The following is a 19,565-nucleotide window of genomic DNA, read 5'->3' as shown; positions in this document are numbered from 1 at the left end:
TTAACCCTCCACAGACCTCTTCAGCTAATTGGACAACTCTATCTCAGGATGTCCTGTGGTGCATTTCAGCCTGCAGTGTGAGCAAGACACAACACGTTGGGTGCTCAGCCTCCAGCCTTCCCCTGCTGCACATGAAGACGCGTACCTCTGGGGGCATACAGCTCAGATCATTATTTATAGCCGGTGATAAAAGTTTTTCCATGAAAACTGTAAGAGTACAGACAACCAGGGAACACTGCCAAAGCTCCTGGAATGAAGGGACACAACTGGAGAGCAGCCAGGCTCACAGCACTGCGTCGCCGTTCGGTGGGCAGCACGGTGAGGTTTCTCTCAGTCCCTGCAGTCTCTGGATGAGGCTTGTGATGCTGTTTCCATATTCCTCGAGGCCAGTGTTGTGAATGAGTGGATAATCCAGACTTGAAGTGAACAACACTTCACTGGCACTTCTCTTAACCTGCCGGTTGCAGCCTGCTTGCAAATGGTTAAGCTATTAAAGTGGAGAGCTCCAGTAATATGACATGACCCATTAGCTCATGCGAACATTTGTTGTTGCTTTTTTCTTAATTGGGTCATTTATCACTAAAAGATCAGCAGAAAGAGCTAGTTTAAATGTCCTGCTTATTTCTTGCTTAAACATGTTTAGCTTTCAAAGTCCTTCCTTTGAGCATTATTATTTAGCTTTTGAGTTCAATATTTATTACAAAGTGTAGATTAAAAATGCCCCCTTCGTTGTTCAGCCATATGCCACGATTAAAGAACACTTGTAGAGCACTAGGATTTCAGAAGACTCTCTAACATTTCTAATAATGGCTTTCAAATACTTTCACAGCATATCCCATACAGAAGTCACTAAAAAGCAAAGACTTCAAGCTTCAGAATGTCTCTTGCGAGAAATGACACTGGAGGAAGATTCAGAAAACGCAGAGGCTTGAAGTGATTTGCCTAAAACCTTGTGGGAAATGAAAGCAGAAGCAGTCATGCACTGTAACCACAGCATTATCTTTCTACACAGCTTCTCTACCAAAGAAAATTGAATAAATACACAGAAAGCAGCTGGAAGAAATTGCCATTAGTACTCCTGTGTTAGTCCTGATCAGTCTAGATAGCCTAATTAGGTGGTGATATGCCTCCAGCTAATGACCGTGGCACCAACTATTTCACCATCACTTCGGGATACTGTCCAGCATCTTTTCTGAGGTTGTGCACAGGTTGTGTCTGATTTTAGTCTCCCAGATGTCCAAGTCAATCAGTGTACAGCTAATTACCAGTGGGGCTGTAGCTATACTTAGGGATATAATCCCACCTCGACGGCAAGTAAATCCGCGCATGTCATCAGGACAGCTGCTTACGGCAAAAGAGACTCAGTGCAAGCTGTGAATCCCGTGGAAGGGTGAAGCCAACAGTATGACAGTGCCTTCAGCTCTCGTCCCAGCTTCCTCAAATGTGTTTGTGTTGCAAGAAACCTGCGTTCTCTTTGTGTCCCCAGCATTTCTCAGGAGCCACTTTTGGAGGTTATTCCTGGCTAAAATCCATGATGATTGCTGCCTCTCCCTTAGTGCAAGGAGGGGGATGTTCATTCATCTCAGCAAAACTTTGGTGAACTGCCTGCTCCTGCAAAGACAGAACACAGAACAAAAGTCCAGCCTGGTCCTGGTACCGAATACTGAGCTGTAATGCGCTTCAGGACCGTGTCCTCAGGTTTAAATTCCTTCAACTCTCTGCATCGGCAGCTTGGAATCCCAGCAGGGCTGATTCAGCCCTCCTCATCCTCAAGCAGATAATATTTAAGCCTTATATTTAAGTCTTATCAGCCCTAGGGACTGATGCGGGCAGTTTGGCACAAATCCACCTACAGATGAACCGCACAGACAGCGAAGAGGGGTTATACAGGCTGGACAATCCCTCAGCCCGTGTAAAATTCAGTGCAGAAATTCCCAAATAAACAACCTTTGTGTGTGTTTTCCTGTGAGTGTTTCTTCTGGAAGGAGACTTTGGGTCTGTGGCACCATCTGGGCCCTGAGGACCCCTCTGCACCCCCGGGGGGCACCGTGCTCGCCCCGGGAGCTGGCAGGGCTGAGGGCAGGGGCACCGTGAGGCCGTCAGGGCCGGGACAGGCTCCCCAGGGCATCCTCGGGGCTCATTTTGGGCCGATTCCGCGTGTTTTCCCTCAGCATCTCGAGGGCTGCGAGCAGCGCCGCCCCCGACCCCTGCGAGCCGCGGGCACCCCCCCAACACCCCCAGGCCCTTCCCGAGCCTTTCTCCTCCTCTCCCTGGGCCTCGCAGCCGCGGTCGGAGCGGGCAGGGCCGTGCCGGGCGTGTCGGGGGGGCGGGAGCGGAGCCGCAGCCCCGCAGCGCCCCGGCTGCCGCCGCCTCCGCCTCAGCAGCGCCCGTCGGGAGGCGGCCGGGCCCAGCCCCGCTTCCCCCCCCCCGCTCCCCGCCCGCCCAGCGCCATGGCGGCCGCCGAGCCCGGCAGCGGCCGCTACCAGCAGGTGAGGGGAGGCAAAGGGGGAGGCAAAAGGGGGGGCAACAGGGCTCGGGGGGGCTCCGCTGGAGGCCGGAGGGGCCCGGAGGGGAGCGGGGGGGAGCCGCGGGTGGCGGTGTGGGCCCGGCCGCGCTCCCTGCACGGAGCCGCAGCGCCTGGCAGCCGGCCTTAATGCCACGGCTGGGAGCTGCGGGCAGCGCTGGGGGCCCTCTAGGCCCCAAACAGGGCTTCAAGAGCTCCCCGGGGGTGGGTGCGGGTTTGGGGGGACTTCCCCGGCTCCCCCGGGAGCAGGAGGGGAGCGGGCGGGGGCCCCGCTGGGTGCCGCGCCCCGCAGCAGGAGCTGAGGCCTCGCTGCTTGAAGCAGGGGCAGAAGCTGCTGCCTGCCACAGCCCTGCCCCCTGTCCCCTGGGTGTTGGCAGCAGCTGGTACCATGTCGCGACTTGCTGCTGGTGTCGCGATAGCGGCCGGGGCCCTGAGAGCACCAGGTGCGACCCCCCCTCAGGGCAGGGCATTAAGCCCATCCCCATGGCACTGGGTTTTACAGGGAGATACAGACAAGTTCGGTGAAAGTTGCGTGCCCCCGCCCCGCAGCGTGGCTGTCCTTACAGAGACACAGCTTGTGGGTCTCGGCCACATCAGATACAAATAACCAGGGCTCCTTACAAATCGCCTCCCAGAGTCCCGCAGTTGGCGTGACCCTGACAAAGCTCTCCATAAACGCCTTTTGCAAAGGGACCCAGCCTCGTGTCCTGCCGTCCTGAGCCCGTGGCGATAGGTGACAGAAATGCTGGAGGACTCTGGTGCCTTCTTCTCTAGTGGCTCTCCGGACCTGCCCGATAAGAACTCTGCTGATTGCCTTAAAGAGGAATGTGAAAAGCTGTCCTTTCGCCAGCTCCTGCTCACACATCAGGCAGACACATAACAGACACTGTTATTACTGTAGAGCAGAGCTCTGCGTGGTACAGCAGAGATTAGAAAGGCAGGCTGTGCCCCTGAGGATTTGTGCTGCTAAAGACAAGCTCCTAGGAGAAAACGGGTGTAATTGAGTGCGGAATGAGAAACCGATGCACAGATGTATTTATTTCTTGGAGCTATTTAGAAGTTGCTTTTTTCCCCCTGCCCCATTCCAGAACAGGGAATCCATATTGCTGGAAAGTGTGTTACTGTCTCCTTATGTGTGTCTTGCTCCAAAAATCCCTGCGTGCTGTGAAACCAGAGGTGTGGAGTTGGTATTTACGAGGAAAGGACGTGGAAGTATCTCTCCCAGCGCTGGCTGTGCCAGTTTTTTCATACGTTGAAGTTTATTGTGTGTAAATGTCATTTGTGCCAATGAAGAGAGGCTTGTAACGGATCAATAGCCGTGAGGCTAAATGCAGGATCCGGCAGATGTAGGTAGCGTGTAGGCATTGAGGACGAGCTCCTTTAATCTGTAAGTTACTGGGTGATGAGGCAGTGGAGGAGGGCCGAACATTTGAAATCTGGAGAACTTGTATTTTGGGGAGAGATGTAGTGCAGTGGGGGTTGGCACACAGTTTGGCAATTCCTCCAGGGCTGACCGTGCTGTGCTGTCGGTGTGTGGCAGAGCTGTGTGGCGTGGGCCCTGTGGGTGCCAGCCGTGTATCCACCTGTGTGCCTGGGAGCAGCTCTGAGGAGCTGTGGGCACTGCTCGAACGTGCACTGACCATACCAAGTATTTTCAGAATTCCCCGTGTGTGCTTTCAAAAAACCAAACCAAAAAAAAAAAGGCAATAGGATATCTGAGGACAACAGAAATGAGTAATTGAGCTCCAACCCTGTGTTTCTCCCCCTGCCCTGCTCCTTGGCCCTGCAGACCCATTCAGGCTGTGCATCCCCCAGCACCTCCTGCAGTGCAAACTCACCTGTGGCTGTTTGCTGTGCAGCGTTAAAGGGGTGCTTACGGCACGTGGTTCATTTTCCAAAGCCATTTTTCCAAAACCTCTAGCCCTGGTGCTTTACTCAGGCCTTAGGCAATCTAATAAGAAACAGCCTGTGCTTGTGCCTCTGAACGGTGTGGCACGGATGCAATGTGCTGAGGAAGAGCAGGACAAAGGTAAGACAAAACCCTGGGCTGGGTGCCCGCGGGTGTCGTGTCGGCTCCTCCGGCAGTGCTGGGCTCTGCCCCCCAGGGCCGGGGCTGGGAGGTGCTGGGGAGGAAGGAAGGCGGTGGCACGGTGCTGTGGTCACTCTGGGCAGTGCTGGCCTGAAGCCTTCTGAGCGTATCCCCTTGGCGGTGAGCTCAGCAACAAAACTGTTTTGTTTTTAGGATCGAAAGGAGCCTCCGTTCTGGAAGAAATACTTAGGCTTTTATTAGGTTTATGTGTTAACTGCTTTTTCCTTGAGGCGTTTGGGACTGTGTGTGATGTATATGAGTAATGCAAACCCACCTAGGCTGTGGTGGGTGTGTTAAATAAGACAGACACATTCCTTTTTTACACGGTACTTTTTTCCGGTTCCACTCGTTGAAGGCTAAAACGGGTTGTGAATCATTTTGTAATGTGAGGTGGCTATGGAAAACATAAGGAACAAAGATTTTTCCATTTGTTTGGTTTTCTTTCAGTGAAACTGTATAAGGAATGTATTGCTGAGGGTATGTGAGTGCATGGAGGGCCACAGTGCTTGCTGAGTGCCTGGGGAGACTGACATGAAGTGGGAAGGGAGGTGGCAGGTGGCACCCTGTGCTTACCTCAGGCTTGTGTTTGATTGTTCAGTTGGAGAAGGGGCACAGATCAAAGCTAAAAGCTGAGAACGTGCCGTGTCTCTTGATGCCAGCAGATAGCATGAATGCTGTCAGTGCCCATCGCTTCCTTGGTGAGGTGTTTGTCCTTTGCCACAGATGCGCTTCCCAAAGGTACTCGCAAGTAGCTGGTAAGAACGGTAAGGAAATTTCCAGGGGTGGTTGTTGTGGTTTCTTCTTTGCGTGCAGATGGGCAGAACTGGAGCTGCCCCTTGGCACAGAGGCAGCGGAGGCTCACCAAAAAGTGAGGTGAAAAGGTGATTGCAGAACTGACATACAATCGCTGCCAAAAGCTCAAAGGGCTTGGGAAACATTAGCAGTACCACCACACAGCTTGTCTAACAGCAGAAGGTAACCTGGCAGGCAAACTTCCGAGTTTCAAATGTTATTTCAGGTGTCAGGGTTGTGTTGGGCTCTCAGCTGGGCCTCCAGGTTGCCCAGTGACTCCCAGCAGCCGTGCTGCCTCCTGCATGGGGGTGGCAGCGCCTTCTGGAAGTGGCCGTGCTGACAGCAAGTTCCTAAAGTACCTCTGTGTGTGAATGCTCAGCGTTTGGCCCTGGGTGTAAGGAGAAAACAGTGTTATTAAAATGCATCGCTTTGTTCTGTTTCTGCCTCTTCTTGTGAAATACCCAAATTCGATAGATGGAACAGGAGGATTTTTGAAATTGAAGGTGCTTAATATTCATATGATAATAAATTTTTAAAACTATTTTGAAGTGCACGAAACATCCAGCATTCATTCTTCCTGTGATGTATGCGTGTCCTGAAAAACGTACGCGTGATCCTAAATATTACAGCGAGGCCTTCTGCTTCGTTAAGTGTGTGAAATTTAATTACTGCTCTCAAAGGTGGAAACCTCCTTCTTCTGTACAAAACCTCGGACACGGGAGGAGGAGGAGGAGGAGGAAGGCCCTTCCTGCCTGCCTGCTCCCCCAGGGGTTGGCGAGGAGCAGCCGGGTGGCTGGGTGCTGTCAGGGCGATGCAGTTAAATGAACTGAAAGCTTCGGGGAGAAAACAGTTATTTGCTCATCAAGGAGAAGGCTGCCGAGGGCTGGTGCACGTGGGCTGCCTTGTCTGATACTGCTCATTATCCCCGCTGATTAGGAAGTTAGAGGAGCCTGAAACAGCGCTGGGCAAAGTCGGGGTTTCAGATCAGTGCAAGGTAAGGCAATGGGAAGAGCTGTTCCCTCTTTTGGATGGGGCAGAAAGTTTCTTTGTCTCCAGAAAGCCAGGAATGCAAAAGGAGAAGGGTGCGGGGTGTTGGGAGTGACAGGGGCCGTGCTGGGAGCAGGCTGGGCACTTGCTAATTTGGTGATGACATCTTTTTTGCATTACCATTCTGCATATGGGTTTGCAGAGGTTATGATTCCGTTGTTCTGAGAAAAAAATCAATCCTGCCACCTTTTTAAAAACTATCGATCCTCTCTCTGTTAGTAACCTACATAGCTGCCTGGGAAGCCTCGCAGAAACCATAGTAACAACGGGGCGAGGGCTGGTCGGGGCCGTCTGCGTTCGAGGAGCCCTCCGTGGGGTTTCTGAGCAGCTCTGCCTCGTGTGCCAGCACATGAAACGAGCTGAAATGCAGAAAATGCTGGCGGTGTGCTGCCGGGCAGGTCCCTTACGGGCGAGGCACTGCTAGGACAGGGCTGGCACGGATCCTGAGTTCCTGCAAAGAGCTGCGTGGAGCCTGGGGACTCGGGGCATGGGGAAGCGTAAAACAACCCTGCAAAGCTGTGCCAGCAGCCCGTGGGCTAAGTTCAGAGTATTTCGAAGAAGGAACAAATGTATTTATTGGAAAGGCCTTAAAAATTGGGTGGAAATATTTGGAAATGTTGTATGAGATTCGGACGTGGGCGCGGCGTGCGGCTCCACGGCTGTGGGAGGTGACGTGGGGAGGCAGCGGCTGCTCACAGCCAGCCTCTGGTGGCTGCTGCCTGCTGGAAAATGCACGGCCCTGGGCCCTGCCCTGGTCTGCCAGGCAACTTTCTGTCATTTCAGTAATCAGGTGAAAAAACAATCTCAGCCAGAGTCTTGTTTTGATAACTGGACACGATGCTGTAAATACCGCCCATTTTTGGTGCAGCGAATACAGGATCGTGCTTTAAAAGCTGAAACCTGCCGGTGAATCAAAGAGAGAATACCTGCCAGCCTCAGCCTCAGCCTGCCTTAACCAGATCCCCCGGGCTCCGAGGCCTTTCGGCAGCAGCCCCCAGGGGTCTCGGCCGCGCACCCAGCCGGGAGCTCCCGCGGTGCCTGCACCCGGTGCCTGCCCCGCCGGGCTGGGGAACGCAGGGCGAGCACTGCCGGAGCGGTGCTGGGCATGTGAGAGAGCTGATGATTCATCCTTCCTGTCACATGAAGCCGTGCTGCGTTGCTAATAAGCACTTAGTTGAATTTTAGATGCCTGGAATCATTAAAAAGGCTGGAAGGCAGTTGTGTGCCTTGTCCATTAAAAGGATCTGCTTTCTCTAACCGCCTACCTTACAGAGCCTCGGGCTCAGTTTTAAAAAGTAGCTGCGTTTGTTGTGTCGTTCCGTGAATTGGTGTGGTTTGGAGCGAGCAGGAGGCTCGGCTTGCTGTCTTCTGTGTGATGCAATTGCAAGGAGAATATAGTAAGGACCCTAAATGTAAGAATTAATGCTGAACCAGGTGTCCGTGTCCTCTCCTGTTTCACTTCCTGCAGTGCTCGCACATCTGGCTCTTCCCTTCCCCTTCCCTGGGGTTGTACCTTAGCTTGGATGTTTTTTTCCTCTCCTACTCGTGAGCCTCAGGCTGTGATTCCCTCCACCCCGGTGAGGAGGGCAGGGAGCACGGGGCGTCCTGTGGGCAGTGCCCGTAGTGTGCCAGAGCCTCCCTCCTTCCTTAACTGCCTCTGGGATAGGTGGCAGGAAAACGTGCTCAGAAGTATTGAATTTCCATGGACAGAGCGAGAATGAGCATGGCAGAGCATTCTCTGAGAATTCCTAGGCTGCAGAGCTGAGGGAGGCTGAATCCCCTGCTTGGACCTCTCGGCCTCCGGCGAGGCTGTTCCTTTTCTTGCCCTTTTCCCCTCTTGGCTGATCCCTGGCTCTGCGGGCAGCACTGCCCGTGCCATCACTTGCTAACCCAAGTCATTTAAACATTACCAGGTTCCATGTCCTCAGCAGCAGGTGTGTTTGAAGCCTTCCTTGGTGCAGGGAGCAGTGACCCACAGAGACATGGGGCGGGGGCAGCCTCCTGGGGGAGGAAAAGGGCGAGCGGGGCCCCAAAACTGAAAAAGCTTTGACTTTGACTTTGGCTGCGGACGTGGATGTAGTGTGATCCTTTGATCTCAGGTATCAAAAAGGAAAAAAAAACACAAGGTGCTGTGCAGTGATGTATAAAACAAGACCTTCATTTACAAGTCTGAGCTGATTTTTTCCCCCTGATACGCCGTACAAGCAAAATAAGAGCCTCCAGCCCTCCCGAGCTCTAAAGGCTTGGGAAGGACTTCAGTGCCAGCTTAGGAAGAAGCCAAAAGCGTCTCTCCAAAGAAAAGAAAGCAAACGTCCCAGATGGCTGCAAGTGCATTAGCATTAGCATGCAGGAGGAGGAGTGGAGGAAGATGTTAGGGCAGAAGTCTGTAAGCTCTGTTCTGGTGCCTTCTGCTTTGAACCCATCCGGGTTGCTGTTGGCAGTGTCTGCGATCCCAGCCCCAGCCCCGCACCTTCTCCACGCGAGCGATGCTGTACGGCTGGTGAGCTGCACGGCTATTTATACACAGCCTGTGGGAAGCACGCTGCACAAAATAAACCATCTTCACTCACACGGTGTGAAAGGCTGAGGGGAAATGGCAAGAATCAGACTTCCATGTACCATTACATAGCCACTAAAAAGGCCAAAAACCTTCCCCAGCAGAGCCCCGGGCAGCACTGGAGACTGCTGTTGGGTGTCTCCTGCTGTGTCCTCAACCCGAACAGATGTGATTGCAGCTTCTGAGCTGGGGAATCTTGGGAAGTGCCAGGGAAATGGAAAGACACCAGAAAGGTGTGTGCTGTGCTGTGCTGTGCTGTCCAGCAGCAAAGCCCAGGTGTGCAAGGACACGACTTGAAAGCACATTAATGCTGAGAGGCCACGCTGATAATCTCGAGCGGGAGTGCTTTGGAGGGAAGCCAGCAGCTCTCGAATGCCCCGTGCCATAGAGCAGGCTTGTTCCAGAAGAGGCTGCTTGTGCCATTAAGACTAGAGGGATGCTTCCACACACCGGGGGACACGCGGTTAACTTCTCTTGTGTGTGGTCTCTTCAGCTGCAGAATGAAGAGGAGCCAGGGGAGACTGCACCGGTGGTAAATGATGCCCCTCCGCCTTACAGCAGCATTTCTGCGGAGAGCACAGGTAAACGTGCAAAAGGAAACAGCTGGGTTTGCTCTGCTGTTCTTTCCTACCTCCTTCATCGTTCTCCTTATTGCCAGGCGGCATTGCAGCATCCTCACTGAGGAGGCAGCAAGGGATCAGAATCGATCCAGAGGCACTGTTGTTACTTGTGGTTTAGGAGATGCATTTTGGCTGCGGTCATCTGAAGTCTTCCATCAAGTGGAGTTCAAGTTACACTCCGCAGCGTTCTTAGCAGATTGAAGACAGTTAAAAAGCAAAGTGCTGCGAGCATTTGTGGTTCTCCTCTCATTTGGCATTTGAATGATACTGTGCTCCTTCCAAAAATGACTTGCTGCTTAAAAGGGATTAAAGAATTCATGATTTCTGCAATTTTCAATAACTAAGGGCTTGGTCATGAGGGTTATACTTCTGATTCATCGTGCTGTCATATAACTCACTACTAGCTTGGAACAAAACAGCTTTTTTGTGTGCTGGTTGTGTGTCAGAGTGTTTTGGCGTAGGTAAACCTTACCGTTTTTTCTCACAGTCAACTTTTAAAGATTTGTGAATCAAATGCAGCATACCGTCAGTCTCTCAGACAGCCAGCTGGCTTGGGACAGAAGCTGGAATATTGTGCTTCTCCAGCGAGCTGAGCATCCTGCCTCAGCACACAGCTGTAACGCTGGCCCCATTAGTGCCCATTCCTCGGGGTGTCTGAGGCTGTGGGTCAGAAGTGCTCTTTGATTTTTTCCAATCCCTTCCCCCCCCCCCCATCAGAAAACAATTTGGAACCCTTTTCTGCAAAAACTGGTCACCAGTGGCCTGAGGCTTGGAGTGATTCTTCTTTGACTAACTCCAACCATTTGGGATTCAAAAATGTGACTACTTCTGTTTTATTGAAGGAAAGGCACAGCATGTGTTACTGTTTTAAAAATAAGTAGAGCCAGGCATGCTAAATAGTGCTCTGCATATTACTTGGTATCAGATAGAGTGCTCTCTTGTTTTTTTGCTTCTTGTTCTGGGATAGCAAGAGGCTAGGATGATGGGTGGGAGACAGGAGGCCTTACCAGCATCGGGCATTGGGGTCTTTTGAAGTCTTCTGAAATATTTCTCCTTCCCAGCATGGTGTTATTAAGGAGCAGACAAGTTACCTTCTGTATAACTTTCTCATTGCAGCTTATTTTGACTACAAGGATGAGTCAGGATTTCCTAAGCCTCCATCTTACAACGTGGCCACAACACTGCCTAGTTATGATGAGGCAGAGAGAACCAAGGCTGAAGCCACAATTCCCTTGGTTCCTGGAAGAGTGAGTACACTTGGCTGGCTGTGTGTCCTTCACATTGCTCGTGTAGAATTTCTGGTTTAAGTCCTGCTTATCAAGTGTCCTGACTTTTCTTACTTAGCTTTTTAGGGCAGTGATATTATACGCTCCCAAGAGTTCTGAGGGGTGAGTGTTTATTGTTGGTGGTGCTTTTTTTTAAAAAAAAATTCCTCTAGGCAGCAATGATGATGTAAGACATCTCAGTAATGCCACTATTTGCTATCCAGATTAGTTTGGCAGGCTGACAGAGGCAGTATACCATAGCTTTGTGCTCTGTCAGTGTTTTGTTTTGTTTTTTTTTTCATTGTTTTGTTTTAAGATTTAGGATTAAATTTTCAGCAGTCTAATGTACCTACTCTTGATACTCCTGCTGTTTACTTAGTTGACTTTCCCAGGAGTCAGTCTAGTTGATAAAAAGATGATAAAACCATTCCCTCTATTGCAGTATTTTTTTTAATTTATTTTTATTTTTTAAACATCTTTTTTTTCAACACTGCATCTTGTTCAGTCTGTTCCCCCACCCCTGATAGCATTAAATTTCCACTACTTCTTCTTTATAGAAGCCAAATTCCTGGTTGAGATGAAAAGTTTAATTTTTCTGTTTGAGCAGGGGCATTCTTTATACTGAGAATAACAACACTTGCAGTCTTGACTATCTTCAAACAAACAAATAAATAAAAATAATGCCAATGACTTAATATGTGATGCCTGCATCCTATCCTTGGGATTTTTTATTGCTTGCATTTGTAGCCTTTTGATATTTAGTCATATATTTCCCTGAGGGGGCTTTCCTTAAACATAAACTAAGCATTTTGTATCCTTCCAATGTGCACTGCTTTTTGAGGGCTGTGCAGTTTGCTATCTTGAAGAAGCAGATGCAGGTGAGGGGTTGCTGTATGGATTGAACTGACTGAAATCCACCCATTCTTTTCTCCTTTTGATTTGCAGGAGGATGACTTTGTGACACGGGATGACTTTGACGACACTGACCAGCTGAGGATAGGGAATGATGGCATTTTCATGCTAACTTTCTTCAGTAAGTACATGGTGAAACTTTATTTTTCTCCCAGACTGTTTCAGAACCCAAAATAGTTATTTTCACACTTAGGTTTATGTAGCACTGCGAAAAACCTGTGTGTGCCAATTTTAAGGGTTTGATTTTTTTTCCTTGGTATATAAAGAGGGCTTGATCATCTGCTTTTCTCTTGCTTTCTCAGTGGCATTCCTCTTCAACTGGATTGGATTTTTCCTGTCTTTCTGTCTGACTACTTCAGCTGCAGGAAGATACGGGGCCATTTCTGGGTTTGGTCTGTCTCTTATCAAGTGGATCCTTATTGTCAGGGTAAGTTGCGTAGTGCAGAAACATGTACTCTTTTTTTTTTTTTTCTCCACTTTTCTCCCCCAAACTCATTTTTGTCACTTATACTGAATTTATTTGTAGTAAATTTAGCTTTTTATGCTGAAATGGATTTTGATCCCCTCACTTGACGAGGACAGAGCTTTTTTGTCGTTCTGTCCTATTTATGTAGTTACATGCTGGGACTGTTATTTTAATAAAGGAGAATAAAGATTGCACACCCAAGGATGTCTCTCTCTGGCAGAGCCACTGTATTGGGTCAAAATGTGGTTGTGTGTTGAGCAGTAACAATGATCTGATCTTCATAAAACATTTATGCAGGTGAAGCCAGCCCCACAGTCAGCATAGCGATGTTCCTCTCTAGGATGAAGTTCTTTAGGTGCTGCTTTGAAAAATCGGTATTCTCTAAAATGTGGGTTTGGTGTGAGCATGACCAGTGAGAAGAGGGAAACAGGGACTTAAGAATTAGGCAGTGTGAGGTTTGTTTTGTTTTTTTTTTTGTGCTGAAGGGAGAGGCAGTGACCACGTAGTCACATGGGTGAGAGAAGCTCGCTGGTGCCCTCTGGTGAGTTGTGCATGCGACACAAGCAGCAGGTGATCAGAAGTGTGCTTTTCTATTTTAATTTATTTTCCATAGTAACAGCGTGCATATCTAGGTTGCTAAAAGATCTTCTCTGCTCCTCTCCACTGGATCACACAGAGAAAGGCAGGATGTGACTGATCAGCGCTGGTTTGTATTTTAGGAGTCCAGATCCAAAGAAAGGGTCCTGCTGGGCATAGACCTCTGCCTACAGAAGCAAGAAAGGCTGGTGTAGTATTTTTAAAACTTAGAGGCAGGGAGAAAGCAAAACATTTCTAGGGGGAAAAAAGACAAAAATGATATATACGTGTACTGATACTGTAAGAAATGAGAAAATATAGTCAAAATACTCTTTTGGATGGGTTGTGAGAAAAAATAAGAAAAGATTTATTCAGTGCCATGGAACGATGGTGGCTGTGAAAATGGCATGCGGATGTCCCCGGCTGTCCCCAGCTGACATTTTAAATTTCAAGCAAAAAAAACTCAGCTGTGCCTGAGTAGAAATAGACAGCATTAGTGTTAGCATGGTCACTTCACACCTAGTATTTTTAGGCTAGGAATTGGATTTGTAAATACAATATATCTTCATTTTTTTTTTCTGTAGAAACTTAAGATTTTGGGGGACATCCTTGTAACAGTGCTGTTAAAAACTGTTTGCTGGATTAAGAGGTATGACAGAGACCAGTGACTTTAACTGCAGATTTGATTTAAACTTTGGCATCAAGCTTGCCATTTGTTAGATTTTTAAATTAGAATAGAGAGAAAGCAAAATCATTGCATTTGCCATTGGCATAGTGAACTTAAGTGCTCTACTAGTGTTGGTGCCTTTCATTCAACAGGCAGCAATTCTCCCAATAGAAATTACTGTCAAAGGGTTCCACAGGTATGGGATTTCTTTTTGACTGTGCTTTTGTTAGCTATGCTGTCCAACCTAACAGTGTAATTACATGATGCACTGCTGCAAGCCTGGTCTCTCCCCTTTCAGAAACTACGAACATGGCTTATCAGCATCAAAGACGTGGGGGTGAATAGGATTATTTACTCACTCGTGTATTTCTGCTCCACTGATTGGAAGAGTTTATGGCTGAGTATTTGATCTGTTCCATTCCCCCTGGTTACAGTTGGTCAGAAGTGTAGAAAAAAGTTCGTGGAGGTAGTTCATTCCCTCCAGTCTGTGTAGTTACTAAGATGCAGGGTTCTATAAACTCTCTTGTGTGCAGAGGGCTTGAGAATAGATTTGGGTTCAGACACTAGCATGTGCTTTAACTTGTAATTTATTTATTTTTTTCAGTTCTCCACCTATTTTCCCGGTTACTTTGATGGTCAGTATTGGCTCTGGTGGGTGTTCCTTGTACTAGGTAAGTGTTTTGTTCTGGGGGAAAGAGGAAATGTTTGCTTAGAACTCTGTAAAGTGTAGTAGGGGCTTTTGTAAGCACAGCTTTACTGGCAGCTGAAATATGTACATGTAGATATAAAACTGGAATGTAACCCTCAAACTCTTCCTGAGTGCTTTTTGTGTTTTGAAGATACACATAAGCCACAGCCTTCTGTCGTCATTCTTGGTATCAGTGTCACTTTTATCATCCAGAAGGGAAAAAGAAGAGAACAATACTTGTCTTCAGAGTTATTGATGTTGTCTGTTCTTGTATTTTAAATGGAAGAGTCAGTTGTGGTCTCATGGACTGTCTTTTTTATTTTTGTTTATTTTTCCCTCTCCTTTGGAAGCGACTAGGCCTCATTTGGAGTCAAAAGTTTTGTGATTGGCTAAGGAAGGTTTGTTTTTGAGATCGGATGAAATTGAAAGATCAGGTGTCATTGATACAAGAAAAGTTCCTGTATTTAATCAGCAATTACTCATCCCAGCGACTTAAGTCCCTCTGTGCTAGTAACAGTGAGTCGAACTGCTCCTTCTCTAATTGCAGAAGCAAAATCTGCCCTAACCAGACAAATGTGTTTCTCTCATCTAGGTTTTCTGCTGTTTCTCAGAGGATTTATTAATTATGCAAAGGTTAGAAAGATGCCAGATACTTTTTCCACTCTCCCCAGAACCAGAGTCCTCTTTATTTACTAGAGGTAAGCTTTCTGCTTTCGTGAATTTGTTCTGTTTTAAGTTTTATTTAGTAACGAGGCTTTTATTTACGACAATATTTTTAGAACACAAGGCAGCAGCAAACAATTGTTTCTTGGTGTCACATACACAGCTCCTGTTTCTACAGATGGGCACAGCCAGACTGACTTGGTGGGGAGCAGAGGAATACTTGACATTTCTATCTGAGTTTTCCCTTTGAAGAATTTTAAATTCATTAGATTCTATGACTTGAATTGTACAAACAGAATCTCTGCCCCTTGGTGTTGCACTGTATTTGACAGGTGTGTCTTTCAGCATAAATAATATGCCTGAAACATGTGGTATGTCCTAAACATGAATAGAGGTCACAAAATCTGTTTGGAAGACTGTGCCAGTGTATCTGGCTTATGTCCCAGAAAGAACAATTTGTCTGAATTTAGTGTGCTCTTTGAATTTTTTGCCAAGTTCCTGAAGAAACTCAGCTCTTGCACACGATTTCTCATTGCAGACCTCTCCTGCATACTTGAACACACTTTTACCTGAACGTTTTGAAAAAGCCTTAATGCCTAGAAGTCTTTTTCTTTAAGGCTGATCCTTAACATTGCTACCTTCCTAATGGGACTTTAAAGGAGGAGAATTAAGTAGTTGAATCCTTCTAGCATAATTTCCTGCTTACAGCAGATAATGGCCTTGCATTAACTGTCCCTCCCCGAGGGGAAGGAAATCCTGTAATAGTTTGCTTCCCAGATGGCGAGTGCAACATGATGCTCCCTTTAGAAAATTCATAATAACACTAGATTTCCCCAAGACAGGGCTCAAGCAGTTGCAGCTGGGACAGTGGTATAAAGAAACCAAACAAACCCCGGCTTTAAATTGAGGTCATTAAATTGTTCAGAACTTAAAACCAAAGCTTAATTTTCCAAATGCATTTTCCTTTTATTAGAAACTGAGTTGCTTAAGATTCTGCTTCATTTCTGTTTTGCAGTGGGAACATGCTACACAAAATGAGAATTGTGCAGTGTTTTCCAGCTCAGGTCGTGCAGTGGTGATAGCATGTAAAAGTAGTTCTTCAGTCAGTTTATTGAAGTGTTTCTATTCCATTTAATGCCGTTACTGGTTTATGGTGGACTTTTCTGTTGACTTCCTCCAGGATTTGTAATATCCTCTGAAATTCCTGCTGAGTCACCAGAAGGATTACTTCCCTCAGGTGTATAGTCACATAGTGAGAGCATTCAAGCATCAACTGTGTCATCTGTAGTTTGTTTTCACTAAACTGTTTTTTTTTTTTTTTTTTTTAATTTTGCTTCTTTACTGAAACTTAGTTTTTCATTTATTATAGGAACCGTGTGTTTTCTTGTTGCACAGGCCTTTCCTGTATTGGAATTTGAAATTCTAATTGTAGAGACCTTGCTTAATTCCTTGCTTGTAAGGATGGTGGTATAGTATTTTTAAAAAAATCTTTTTTTTAAAATTTTTGTACACTTGGGAGCTTTCAAAAAGCACTCTTTTAGATGCCTCGAGATAAATGTCTACAATCACTTCTAAAATCTACAACTTTGACATTTTCATTGGAAATAAATCTTTAATCCTGAATTCTGAGAAGGGAAACCACGAAAGACTTGGATTTTCACTATATTATTTTTTTTTTTTAAGATTTCTGCTGCTGGCCATAATGAAAAGGGCACAGTGAATGATCATTATTGTTCTAGAGGGGCTAATTTTTAGAATATAAGAAGGGAAAGAGGAGAGGAATAATTTGTGCAAATAAAAAAAAACAAACTGGTGAAAATGAATCTAATTGAAAGTTTGTTGTTTACTGTTTGATGTGTGTACGAGTAACAGACATCATTCCTGACAGCATCCCAGCAGAATCCCCCAGCTGTGTGCTGAGTGCAGGTGTTTTATGTTGGATCTCAGGTTTGGATGGTTCTTCCCAGCATGACTGGAACAGGCAATTTGTGAGAGCTGGTGCCTCTCATACTGAGACGTTTGATATAAAGATACAGAAGTCATAATCGTGTGTGTGGATGCAGCAAATAAGACGGAGTACAATTTTGTTCTCCTAGTGCAAATGCAGTGTAACTTCATAAACGGATGTGTTTTTATGCCTGAGTTTCTAAGAGCATTGCCTGTTTCAGTGTCTGTTTTTAACTCTTCAGGAATTTTAACTCTTTAGAAGTGGAACATATGCACAGAAACACCGCACATTTCATTAGAGTCATGTCATTGTGTACTGACATACTTCATAAGCCTTTAGACATCCTGCACTCTTTGTGAACTACATCCTTCTGTTATCCAAAATAGCAATCTAACTATAGTTTCAATATTCAATATCCTTCTCCGACAGATGTTTTCTGGCAAATGTCTTCCTGCGTTAGCGAATTCTCCCTCAAGAAGTAATAGGACACCTGCAGGAAGTGAATCAAGACTCTGAAACAGAAGAAAAAATAATCACCTGCTTTAAACTAAATAAATAAAAGTACTGTTGAAAAAAGGAGAAGCATTTCTTTCTATTTGTTTCTAGATGTAAAATTTTAATAATTAATGCAGAATTCTGTAATCATTAAATCATTAGTGGCTAATGTTTGCAAAAGCTCTTGCAATCGAGTCTGTGACGTGCTAATAAAGCCTGATGTAGTATCTGTAGTAATTTGGGTAGCATGAGCTATGCCCCGCAGCCAGCAGGGGACAGGCTTGCTTTATTTCCTTCCGCATCCTGGGAGCAGGTTTGGACTCTGGTGGTTAGTGTACGGCGTGCATAATGCTGGCTGCCCCGAAGGGATGAGCTCAAAAGTGTAAGTGAAGGCATTGCTATGGTTACATACCTTGCTGCTGCTTAGTTCTCCACCACCTGTGCTATCTGCGTCTGAAAGGAAAAATTGGTCTGTACATCTGTACGGTACGGATCCTCGAGGTGGAATTGGGAGAGAGTAGTATTTTGAAGGTGGCACAGGTATTAATTTTTTAATAGTCTATATTCTCAATGTTGTAGTATACTTTTCTTTCGTACTACCTACTTTTTGGACTATATAGAGATTTTCACAGTACACCTTGGTAGTGTAAAGATAAAAGGTCACATTGCAACTTTGTATAAAAATTATCTTGCAAAACAAAGGGCCTTTTTTTTTCTTTGGCTTGGGACTTTTGAGACAATTCCTAACATACCTGTAATTCTTGCTTTTATAATTTGTGTTAGCAGAGACGATGATGCATTATAAATGTAGATTTAATGTCCACTTTTGTGCTTTCTGCCAAGTGGTAATTCACTTTGGAGTTTTACTATGTTAAAACTGTAAATATAGCAGAACATTAATAAATGTCACTTACGTAGCAATTTTTGCTGTAGATCAGTGTTTAATTGAGTTTCTATGCTTTATTGCACCTGGTTAATGATTACAAATGCAGATTTTCTGCAGGAATTTCATCGCTTCTGCACAGAAGGTGTGACACAGTCGGACTGCTTTCTCCTCCTCAAGGTATCCTCCCTCCTTTCTGTAGCCAGGTCTTCAAATCCTGAGAACAGCATTCAGTTTCGCCCTGTTTCCCTGGCAGTTGAGGAAACAGCAATTCCATAAATTTTTGGGGGCGTGTTGGGTTTTTCTCGGTCTCGCATACATAAGCTATCTGCTTCGTGAAATGGTTTATTCATAGTTTTGATTCACGGCCGAACTTCACAAATGCACAGTCTCGATAAACAAGCGGTCGGGCGGACAGAGACAGATGGGGGTTACACGGTGACTTCCTTTTTAAACAAGAATAAGCGTACACAGAATTATTAAGTTTATCCTGCGAGGCAAAATCTGGAGCATTAGGGAACTCTGAATCATATTTGCCCAAACTTGGTAGATCGGCCTTGTGTTTACTCTCTTGGCATTTGGGCCTTATTTGGTCTTGTATATTCAGAGAACCAGAATATTTGGCATGCCTGTGCCTCCCCGTTTGGTGGCCTGGAGCTGCAGACACCTAGAGCTCAGCTGGCCTGCAGGCAGCGGCTCTGGCCATCCTCAAGGAGCACGGGCAGGGAGGGATGCCCTGCTGAAAGGGGGTGGGTGATGGGGTTTGAAGAAACCCACGCTTGTATTCAGCGCGGGTTAACACTGACTCCAAGCTCAAATAATTACTTTGGGTCTCTGACAGCTCAGCCACTTTACACGCAGAAGTGGTGGGGCCGTGGTGATCTCTGGTGACCGAATACCTTTGGCCTGCCTCCTGTCAGCCAGCTTGTTTTCTCTTTCCAGCATCGTAAACCTCTGAGCAGGTTCAGACAGGATCCGGATTCCATCTCCCAGAAACGGATTTTGCCTTTTCCCTGTGAAACCAGCGAATATTTTCCTCCCCGGGGAGGGGAGGCAGCAGGGCTGGCTCAGTGCTCGGGATGGGGGATGCTTACAGCTGAGCTTTTGCTAGCAAAGAGCCGGTACTATTCCTATAATGGTCACCTCTGCACCACGACTTCTCCCTCGTTTGTGTAGGTATGGCTCATTTTACTAATCGATGAAAACTCCTGGAACTTTACCTTCTCCTTTTCTAACATTGCTACTTAGAGAGAGTTTGGTTTATAAGTAACGATTCATTAGCAGATGTTAGAGCACCTTAGAGCGATGTCTGGGGCCTTGGTGCTGTCTGCAGGAAGTGGAACTTAGCTGGGCTGTGTGTTTTAGGGCATTTT

At 46.7% G+C, this 19,565-nt stretch overlaps 1 protein-coding gene across 1 annotated transcript; it reads left to right on the top strand.

Moving 5' to 3' along the window:
* The first annotated feature begins 2,332 nt into the window (after positions 1 to 2,332).
* On the top strand, positions 2,333 to 18,230 carry NDFIP1 (Nedd4 family interacting protein 1). Its single transcript, XM_068698445.1, has 8 exons — positions 2,333 to 2,489; positions 9,503 to 9,590; positions 10,746 to 10,876; positions 11,840 to 11,927; positions 12,109 to 12,233; positions 14,120 to 14,186; positions 14,796 to 14,901; positions 17,244 to 18,230. Exons 1-7 carry the CDS (start codon positions 2,451 to 2,453, stop codon positions 14,897 to 14,899), a joined length of 642 nt encoding a protein of 213 aa, XP_068554546.1. The 5' UTR covers positions 2,333 to 2,450; the 3' UTR covers positions 14,900 to 14,901; positions 17,244 to 18,230.
* Positions 18,231 to 19,565: the final 1,335 nt, after the last annotated feature.

This window comes from Anas acuta, chromosome 14 (assembly GCF_963932015.1).
Source record: "Anas acuta chromosome 14, bAnaAcu1.1, whole genome shotgun sequence".
Classification (NCBI taxonomy): domain Eukaryota; kingdom Metazoa; phylum Chordata; class Aves; order Anseriformes; family Anatidae; genus Anas; species Anas acuta.
The sequence above is the reverse complement of the archived record's forward strand: the minus strand, read 5'-3'. Positions and strand labels throughout refer to the sequence as shown.

What these genes read in the sequence shown, in the direction of transcription:
- NDFIP1 (XM_068698445.1), top strand. Translation starts at nt 2,451, where the DNA reads ATGGCGGCCGCCGAGCCCGGCAGCGGCCGCTACCAGCAG. An exon ending in TTCCCTTGGTTCCTGGAAGA is followed by an intron (nt 10,877 to 11,839) that starts GTGAGTACACTT and finishes TTTGATTTGCAG; the next exon opens with GAGGATGACTTTGTGACACG. An exon ending in TTTCATGCTAACTTTCTTCA is followed by an intron (nt 11,928 to 12,108) that starts GTAAGTACATGG and finishes TTGCTTTCTCAG; the next exon opens with TGGCATTCCTCTTCAACTGG.